The following is a 10,994-nucleotide window of genomic DNA, read 5'->3' on the forward strand; positions in this document are numbered from 1 at the left end:
TTACCTTAGATGTGATAATTTTAGTTAAAGGTGAAATTATGTTTACAGAAGGAGTTACAAGGTTATTACCTAATAAGTGTTGGTTGAGGGATCTATTAAAAGAATTTTAAAAAGCTAATTTGTTAGAGAGCAGGAATGGTTGTTGAGGGTGCCATTAGTCTGATATGTTTACCTGTAAGTCTACTGAGCACAATAAACAATTGTTCTTTTGCCCTGTGGCTACTTAACTCTCAAATGAAAATAGTTTTTTTATTTAAAATGTTAGCTTATTGTAGTTGTGCTTTAGAAAGATCTGATTAAATGAAGAGTTGCAATAATTGCAAATTTTTTTGTGTTATACTATGATGTCTCATAGTTGAATATAAAAGTCCAAGATTGCTATTGTAATAGTATAAGTTTTTAACTCGTGTTAAAGTCAGGCTTAGTGTAAGGAATGAAAATGGGTCATTTGTAATATTCTTTTGGTTGTTTTTTTTGAATATTTTACTTTTGGGTGCTAATTACTGCTAAGGTGAAAACAAATCCCCCTTAATGTAATCTGTAATAGATACAAAAATATTTTTGTTTTATTAAAAATACGTTTAAAAATTAAATGTGTATACTTTCCCCCATTAACTAACCAACTTCTTAGAAATTAGTTCTATATTCAAAGAGAGAAGTATACAGAGACTTTTCAAATTTTCTATGAATGTGTAAAAATTTTAAATCATACTGGTTGTTTTTAAAATTCTTATATGAACATGTAAAATTTTAAAGCCATACAAATGGTTTTCAGAAATCTTTTTACTACTCTCAGATAGTTTATTCTTTTTTCTCAAACGTTTTAATTATCAACTAATGCTTTGATTTGCTATATTTTGTATTTTGTCTCTAGATTGATTGCTAATAAATGATTTAATTCAGGGCTACTTTTCGTCATGCTGAGTTTTAGGTTAGAGGGTAACATGAATGATTCCTGTCATCTGAGAACTATTATAGTTCATTATGAGCATTATAGCCTTTATTTTATACTATAAAGAAAAATGTATAAAGAGCTATTTTTAGGCATAGGAACCAATTGGTTTAGTTTTACAGAGCCATCAGAATGTGATCTCAGCTGAGATGATGAAATAAAACAAGAATCCCAAAGTCAATGACTATGGTAATATTTGAGTGGCACCTTGAAGAATAGGAAGGAATTGGTAAGTGGAGATGAAGAAGAAAGGGTGCTTTAGGCTAAACAGACTATTGTATCTTTTTATTTAGTCGCTGAAGCAGTATTTTGGCAAGCATTTCATATTTCATGAACATTGAAGAATTCTGACTTTATAAATCATGAATTACAATAGGATTAATAGCTTCTTTTAAAAGAGATATGATATTCTTTCATGCCATGTCTTTTATTCATCCTATTAGAAAGAAGATATGTTCTACTTTAAGCACAAAATTGTCTGCCAGAGTATTTGGAGAATGGCGAGAAAAAAGCAGTATGTTTTCCGATAGATCTTACTGCTAGTATTTGAACAGATGCTTAGAACAAATGAAGTTTAAAAAAATAATTTACCAGAGATGGGTTGAATTATTTTTCATCACGATTTAATTTGGTTAAAACTTAAGCTTAGTGAACTAAATTAAAGAACAAGCTTCATATTCTTTCAGTTGTGTAGAAATGTGTTTTTCCTTAATATTAATCTGCCTTCTTGTGAGCTGTCATGTACCTTTGTATAGATTGTAGTTTATGTCCTGCACAGTGGGGCACAGGTGAATATGTTAGTTGGGATTGAAATGTAGCCCTTGCTGTTACCAAAGGGCCCTTTCTCTAATTCATTTTCCCAGAGGACAAAGACACTGTGTAGGAGTCCCTACCCCTGGAAATGATTATGCATTTGTTTTGTTACTGGATTCAGCACTTAGCTTCTAGAACAATATAGGCACAAATTAAGAACTCACTAAATATTTCATATTATCTATAAAGTATTCAGAAGTCCACAATTTACATTCTCCTCTGATCATGACTTTTTGGCAGATGACATATGTTTCATGTGATTTAAAATATTGACTCCCTACCCAAGTTGTGCTTTTATTGAAATCAAGTTAAATGTTTATATGGAAAATTTCATTTGTTGTGTTTTGCCAAATTGTTACTGCTGTTAGGTTGGATTTTAATTTTCTGTTCTTCTGATTCCATTCATATATTAAAATGTGTACATTTTATTTTCAGGTATATTACATTTTTTTGCCCGTATGACCTAGTTTGCCAGGGCTATTCATATCTACCTGTTCAACTGCTGGCTTCAGGAATGAAGGAAGTGACCAGAACTTGGAAAATAGTAGGTGGAGTCACACATGCTAATAGCTATTACAAAAATGGCTGGATCGTCATGATAGCTATTGGATGGGCCCGAGGTAATATTAACAATATGTGTTCATAAATATTCTCTTATTGGTGTATTATTAATACCATTACTGAACAGTTCTCTAGTTACATTAATGGATCACATACTTTAATAACAGACATTTTTTGGAAGGTAAAAACCTTGTTTCTGTTGGCTAGTAAAGTTAATTCAAAACTAGTACTAGTCATAAGCCATTATTTTGAGATCGTCTTATGATAGAAAATTTTTATGATTGGTTTGATTAAGATCCCCAGAACCAGAAAGATTTATAGTTAATTAAAGTATAGTGCCACTGTAAATAAAATAAGTTTACATAAGAAATTATGTGGTACATGTGAACAAAAAATACTGCTCTATCTTTTCTGTGTTTTTTTCTTTCAGAATTACTAGAAATAGTAAATATGATTGACTATGGGTTCATGATCACTGAACTTTGCATCATTTGCCTTTTTGTTTTGTATGTAGGAATTGAACACATCTCTCTAACTTCTTTTTACAATATACTGCACCTAAAACTGGTCATATCAGAAAAGGAAATGTATAAAGCAGAGGATTTTATTTTTCAGTTCTGAAACAAACCTCTAACCGTATCTTTGTGCCCAAGGCCCCAGTTTTAACCTTAATTACAGTACAATAGACACTTGCCATGCTGGTGAAAGAGAAGAATTGCAGTTGTTTTGGTACCCTAAATATACAAGGCAACTTTTTTCTTCTTCCCAAGAATTACATTTTGGGAATCCTCTTGGAATTTTTTTATCAGCTGATAGAATTATGGCTCCCTTTACATATGTTTTTCAAGAAAATTTGGCTAAATGTTTTTGTTTTATTTTCATATTTTTAGGTGCAGGTGGTACCATTATAACGAATTTTGAGAGGTTGGTAAAAGGAGATTGGAAACCAGAAGGTGATGAATGGCTGAAGATGTCATAGTAAGTTGGTATAAATTATACTGAGACCTAGATGTTTATCCTTAGATCTTACCAAATTTCTTTTTTTTATTTTTTATTTTTTTGAGACGGAGTCCCGCTCTGTCGCCCAGGCTGGAGTTTAGTAGCGCGATTTTCACTCACTGCAAGCTCTGCCTCCGGCGTTCACGCCATTCTTCTGCCTCAGCCTCCAGAATAGCTGGGACTACAGGCGCCCACCACTGCGCCCGGCTAGTTTTTTTGTATTTTCAGTAGAGAAGGGATTTCACCGTGTTAGCCAGGGTGGTCTCAATCTCCTGACCTCGTGATCGGCCCGTCTCAGCCTCCCAAAGTGCTGGGGTTACAGGCGTGAGCCACCGCGCCCGGCCACCAAATTTCTTTTTAAGAACATTTTAGGGACTTTAAATGTGGGTGGAATATAGCTGAAAAAATAAATAGTAATGATAATGGGAAGAGAACTAGCAAATTTTATTCTTTTAAAAAGTCTGCTTTCTCAAATGTAGTTTAAAATATATGTTTTCCTTCTCTGTGGGTTTCTCTCTTTAGAAAACAAAACCAAACAAAAACCTCTAGATAATTGTAGAATTGTGGGAAGAGTATATATTTATGAAGTGAAAGCTATGTAGGAATAGACTTCTCTGGATGGAAATGAATAGGTGATAGGCTCTTGGCATTTTCATTAATGACTATGACATCATCCAGATTTCAGGCTATATACATAGTTCTGATAGTAAAATGTCAAGTTTGTGGGATCAAATCAATACGTTATAAAGCCCTTTGAGTGGCTTTAAAAAATGTCAGTTGGGCTTAATTACAGATAAAAATAAGAGAAAGATTATGGAAATAACCCATTGTGTGATACAAACTGCCTTTTGCATCTATTTAAGATAATCTGTTCTCTGAAGACACTGACTTAGTCTTATTTATTAATTTTTTAAAGAGACAGATTCTCTTTCTGTTGTTCAGGCTGGAGTGCAATCGTGTAGTCATAGCTGACTGCAGCCTAGACCTCTTAGGCTCCAACTATCCTCCCACTTCAGCCTCCCAAGTATTACTAGTTGGGACTACAGGTGTGTGCTATCATGCCTGGCTAATTTTTGTATTTGTATTTTTTTTTTTTTTGAGGCAGGGTCTTATTTTGTCACCCAGGCTGGAGTGCAGTGGTATGTCACTGCAGTCTTGATCTCTTAGGTTCAAGTGATCCTTCCATCTCAGCCTCCTGAGAAGTTGGGACTACAGGCATCTGCCGCCATGCCTTGCTACTTTTTAAAATTTTTGTGGATACAGGGTCTCATCTCACTATGTTGCCTTGGCTGCTCTTGAATTCCTGGGCTCAAACGATCCTTGTACCTTGGCCTCCAAAAGTGCTGGGATTACAGATGTGAAGCACCATACCCAGCCATTATTTTTATTTTTGTAGAGATGGGGTCTTGCTATGTTGCCCAGGCTGGTCTTAACTTTTGCCTCAAGTGATCTTCCTTCCTTGGCCTCCCAAGGGTCAGGGATTACAGGCATGAGCCACTGTGCCAGGCTGGACTCAGTCTTTTTTGTTTTTTGAGTCGGAGTTTCACATGCCAGGCCAGAGTGCAATGGCATGGTCTTGGCTCACTGCAACCTCCGCCACCCAGGTTCAAGCAGTTCTCCTGCCTCAGCCTCCTAAGTAGCTGGGATTACGGGCGTGCCCCACTACGCCCAGCTAATTTTTGTATTTTTAGTAGAGATGGGGTTTCACCATGTTGGCCAGGCTGACCTCAAACTCCTGCCCTCAGGTGATCCACCCACCTTGACCTCCCAAAGTGCTGGGATTGTAGGCTTGAGCCACTGCACCTGGCCCAGACTCAGTCTTAAATAAGTCACAGATATGTTTCTGTTGTACCTAAAAATGAAGTAGAGAAATATAGTTACTGTTCCCATAATTCAAGAAGAAAAAGACTTAGAGAATGGTGGCTATAAGAAGCAAGGTGAGGAAAGACTTCATGTAAAAATAAGCTCGTTTTCTAATTTAAATTGGATTAAAAATAGATTATAATGAATTAAAAATGAAGGTTGAGGGCTGGGCACAGCGGCACATGCCTGTAATCCTAGCACTTTGGGACGCCGAGGCAGGCAGATCGCCTGAGCTCAGGAGTTCGATACCAACCTGGGCAACATGGTGAAACCCCGTCTCTACTAAAAATACAAAAACTTACTGGACATGATGGCATATACCTATAATCCCAGCTACTCAGGAGGCTGAGGCACGAGAATCACTTGAACCTGGGAGGTGGAGGTTGCAGTGAGCCGAGATCGTACCACTGTATTCCAGCCTGGGTGACAGAGCAAGACTCTGTCTCAAAAAAAAAAAAAAAAAAAAGAAGGTCTAAAGGCAGTACGAGTGATGAAGTACATTTGTGTGAACTAACAAATTTCGGGATATTTAACTTGGAAAATACCCCTTTAAATTTGAATGAAATAGTTTAGAAATAGAACAAAGGAGGCTTTGATTAATGATAAGTTATAAATAAGATATTCTTGATATTCAGGGGAGATTTTTCTCATTTTGATTATATGCCTTGAAGCACCTTCCATGAAACATTTTTTTGGGCTTTTATAACCAAAATGAAATTATGTTTCTACTTTGTTCAGAAACCTTGCATTGACTCCTCCAAATGGCCTATAAGGCCCTCCAAATGTGCCTTTCCTCCTTTCCAGTTTGCTTTGATTTCATCTCTTGGTATTATCTCCCTTACTCGCTTTACTCCATGCTTGAGCAAGTCAAGTGTGGTCTGGTTTAGCACTAGCTTTTATCACTACCTAGAATGATTTTTCTTAGATGGCTAACTCCCTTATCTACTTTGCTCAAAGTATTTTCTCAATGCTTCCTTCTCAGTGAAGACTACCCTGCTTAAAATTGCAACACCGCCTTCTATTTTACTTTTTTTCTACATTTATCACCTTCTAACGTGTTATATAATTTACTTAATCATTATATTTCTTCTCCCCTCCCCTTGGCTCCTCTCCCCACCTTTCAAAGAATATAAAATGCCAGGGACAGAGATTTTTGTCTCTTTTGAATGCTCTTGTGTCCCAAGCACCTAGCACATAGTAGATAATACATACTAGATGACTATATGAATTATCAACAACTGGGTCAAGTGAGATAGATCACTGGTTCATTATGATGGTTTGTGCTTATGTATATAGTCATGTGTTGCTTAACAATGGAGATATGTTCTAAGAAATGTGTCATTTCATCATTGTGTGAATGTTATCAAGTGTACTTACACAAACCTAGATGGTATAGCCTACTACACACCTAGGCTATATGGTTTAGCCCATTTCTTTTAGGCTACAAACCTTTACAGCATGTTACTGTAGTGAATACTATTGACAATTGTAACATAGTGGTAGGTATTTGTGTATCTAAATATATCTAAACAGAAAAGGTGTGATAAAAATATGGTCTGAAAGATAAAAAATGATACACCTGTATAGGGTACTTACCAAGAATGAAGGTGGCAGGACTGGAAGTTGCTCTCTGTGAGCCATTGAGCAAATGGTAAGTGAAGACCTAGGACATTAGTATACACTACTGTAGACTTTATAAACACTGTACACTTAGGCAACACTAAATGTATAGAAAAATTTTTTCTTTAATAATAAACTAACCTTGTCTTACGGTAACTTTTTTCTTTTTTAAAACATTCCCTTTACTTACTTTTAAAATTTTTTATTTTTAAGTATTATGGATACATAACTGTACATATTTATGGGGTACATGTGATATTTTCAGCCAGGCATACAATGTGTAATGACGTCAGGGTAATTGGGATATCCATCACTTCAAGCATTTATCATTTCTTTGTATTAGGAACATTCTGATTCCACTCTTTTAGTTATTTTGAAACGTACATTAAATTATTGCTAACTATATTGTACTATTATGCTACCAAATACTAGATCTTATTCCTTCTACCTAAGTAATATTTTTACTTGATAAACTTTAAATTTTTAAAAACTTTTTGAAGCTTTCGTAGTAACACTTAGCTTAAACACAAACACATTATACAGTTGTAAAAAAGTATTTTCTTTCTTTGTATTCTTATTCTATAAGTGTTTTTCTATTTTTAAGATTTGTTTTTTACTGTTTAAGCTTTTTTTGTTAAAAATGAAGAGACAAACACACACATTAGCCTCGGCCTACACAGGGTCAGGATCATCCATATCATCATCTTCCACCTCCACATCTTGTCCCACTTGAAGGTCTTAGGGGCAATAATGCACATGGAGCTTTCGTCTCCTATAATAACAGTGCCTTCTTCTGGAATATTTCCTGAAGGATCTGACTGAGGCTGTTTTACGGTTCACTTAAAAAATAAATAAATAAGTAATAGAAAGAGGCCAGGTACAGTGACTCATGTCTGTAATCCTAGTACTATGGGAGGCTGTTGCAATCTCTACCTTTTAATTGGAGGGTTTAGTCCAATTAATTTGTAACTTGGGGTAATAAAATATATGACTATATATAAGTTATATTCAAATAACGTAATTATGAATATGGTTGCATTTAAGTCTATGATTTTATTATTTATTGTTTCCTCTAGTCCTTTTTGCCTTCTCTTGATTCCAAGATAATATTTGTAGGAATTCCACTTTAATTTACTTTTTGGCTTATTAGCTATACCTCTTTGAATTATTATTTTTACTGGTTGTACCAGCAATTATATTTTCAATTTTTCGTAGACTACTGAGAACATTGTACTGCTTCATATCCATCATCTCATGTAGTTTCTCATTTTTATGTATGCAGCAAGAGCAGCCATACATAGACTTTGTTAAAAGTCTACCCATTTAACAAAAATCCTGAATACATTACACTATAATTAGCTGTAGTCCTTGTGTTATACATTAGATCTTTAGACTTGTTCATCGTACATGTGTGCTCCTTTGTATCCATTGACCTATATTTTGCATTTCCTCCCCCAACCCTGCCCATTGGTAATTGCTGTTTTATTCTCTGTCCTTGTATATTTGACTTTTCTTTCCCCGAGATCCCATGTATAAGTGAGATCATGCAGTAATTTTCTTTCTGTGTCTGATTTATTTCATTCAGCATAGTGTCCTCTAGATTCATCCATGTTGTGGCAAATGGCAGGATCTCCCTTTATAAGGCTAACTAGTATTCCATTGTATATACACGGTGACTATCTCTTATTTGAAGTGGTTGGGACCAGAAGTGTTGTGGATTTCAGATATTTTTGGATTTTGGAATATTTGTATTATATACTTACTTGGTTGAGCGTCCCAAATTCAAAAACCTGAAGACCAAAATGTTCCAATGAGTATTTCTTTTGATCATGTTGGTACTCCTAAAGTTTTGTATTTTAGAAGATTTAGAATTTCAGATTTTTGGATTAGGGGTGCTCAACCTGTATATATCACAGTTTCTTTATCCATTCATCCGTTGATATGGTTTGGTCTTTGTCTCCTCCAGCTCTCATGTTGAAATGTGATTCCCAGTGTTGGAGGTGGGGGCTGGTGGGAGGTGATTGGATCACGGGGGCGGATCCCTCATGAATGATTTAGCACCATCCTCTTGTGATAAGTGAGTTCTTGTTCACTGAGTTCTCACAAGATCTAGTTGTTTAAAAGTCTGGTTCCTTTCCCTCCTTGTTCTCTTGTTCCCAGTCTCACCATGTGATGTGCTCCCTTTTTGTCTTCTGCCATGGTTGTGAGTTTCCTAAGGTTCTCACTAGAAGCTGGGCAGATTTTGGTGCTACGCTTTTACCTCCTGCAGAACTGTGAGCCAATTAAGCCACTTTTCTTTATAAATTGCCAAGCCCCATGTATTTCTTTTTTAAAAAATTATTGATATTATACTTTAAGTTCTAGGGTACATGTGTACAACATGCAGGTTTGTTACATAGGTATACATGTGCCATGTTGGTTTGCTGCACCTATCAACTTGTCATTTACATTAGGTATTTCTCCTAATGCTATTTCTCCTCCAGCCCCCCAACCCCCAACAGGCCCTGGTGTGTGAAGCTTCCCTCCCTGTGTCCATGTGTTCTCATTGTTCAACTTCTACTTATGAGTGAGAACATACAGTGTTTGGTTTTCTGTTCTTGTGATAGTTTGCTGAAAATAATGGCTTACAGCTTCATCCATGTCCCTGTAAAGACATGAACTCATCCTTTTTTATGGCTGTCTAGTATTCCATGGTGCATATGTGCCACATTTTCTTTATCCAGTCTATTATTGATGGACATTTGGGTTGGTTCCAAGTCTTTGCTATTGTGAATAGTGCTGCAATAAACAAATGTGTGCATGTATCTTTATAGTAGCATGATTTATAATCCTTTGGGTATATACCCAGTAATGGGATGGCTGGGTCAAATGGTATTTCTAGTTCTAGATCCTTGAGGAATCACCACACTGTCTTCCACAATGGTTGAACTAGTTTACATTCCCACCAACAGTGTAAAAGTATTCCTATTTCTCCACATCCTCTCCAGCATCTGTTGTTTCCTGACTTCTTAATGATCGCCGTTCTAAGTGGTGTGAGATGGTATCTCATTGTGGTTTTGATTTGCATTTCTCTGATGACCAGTGATAATGAGCATTTTTTCATATGTCTGTTGGCTGCCTAAATGTCTTCTTTTGAGAAGCGTCTGTTCATATCCTTTGCCCACTTTTTGATGTGGTTGTTTGCTTTTTTCTTGTACAATTGTTTAAGTTCTTTGTAGATTCTGGATATTAGCCCTTTGTCAGATTGGTAGATTGCAAACATTTTCTCCCATTCTGTAGGTTGCCTGTTCACTCTGATGGTAGTTTCTTTTGCTGTACAGAAACTCTTTAGTTTAATTAGATCCCATGTGTTTATTTTGGGTTTTGTTGCCATTGCTTTTGGTGTTTTAGTCATGAAGTCCTTGCCCATGCCTATGTCCTGAATGGTATTGCCTAGGTTTTCTTCTAGGGTTTTTACGGTTTTAGGTCTAACATTTCCATCTTGAATTAATTTTTGTATAAGGTGTAAGGAAGGGATGCAGTTTCAGCTTTCTACTTATGGCTAGCCAGTTTTCCCAGCACCATTTATTAAATAGGGAATTCTTTCCCCATTGCTTTTTTTTGTCAGATTTGTCAAAGATCAGATGGTTGTAGCTGTGTGGTGTTATTTCTGAGGCCTCTGTTCTGTTCCATTGGTCTATCTCTCTGTTTTGGCACCAGTACCATACTGTAGCCTTATAGTATAGTTTGAAGTCAGGTAGCTTGATGCCTCCAGCTTTGTTCTTTTTGCTTAAGATTGTCTCGGCTATACAGGCCCTTTTTTTGGTTCCATATAAACTTTAAAGTAGTTTTTTCCAACTCTGTGAAGAAAGTCAGTGGTAGCTTGATGGGAATAGCATTGAATCTATAAATTACCTTGGGCAGTATGGCCATTTTCACGATATTGATTCTGCCTATCCATGAGCATGGAATGTTCTACCATTTGTTTGTGTCCTGTTTTATTTTGTTGAGTAGTGGTTTGTAGTTCTCCTTAAAGAGGTCCTTCACATCCCTTGTAAGTTGGATTCTTAGGTATTTTATTCTCTTTGTAGTAATTGTGAATGGGAGTTCATTCATGATTTGGCTCTCTGTTTGTCTGTTCTTGGTGTATAGGAATGCTTGTGATTTTTGCACATTGATTTTGTATCCTGAGACTTTGCTGAAGTTG

General features: G+C 36.0%; 1 protein-coding gene across 1 annotated transcript in view; it reads left to right on the forward strand.

The window, feature by feature from the left end:
• Positions 1–10,994, forward strand: part of TMEM38B (transmembrane protein 38B) — an 88,412-nt gene that overhangs the window by 31,825 nt on the left and 45,593 nt on the right. Inside the window, exons 3-4 of the mRNA XM_011966365.1 lie at positions 2,201–2,385; positions 3,217–3,304. Of these exons, the coding sequence (XP_011821755.1) occupies positions 2,201–2,385; positions 3,217–3,304 (273 nt within the window). The remainder of the gene's footprint in view (positions 1–2,200; positions 2,386–3,216; positions 3,305–10,994) is intronic.

The sequence above is a fragment of the Mandrillus leucophaeus genome, unplaced genomic scaffold (assembly GCF_000951045.1).
Source record: "Mandrillus leucophaeus isolate KB7577 unplaced genomic scaffold, Mleu.le_1.0 Scaffold76, whole genome shotgun sequence".
NCBI lineage: Eukaryota > Metazoa > Chordata > Mammalia > Primates > Cercopithecidae > Mandrillus > Mandrillus leucophaeus.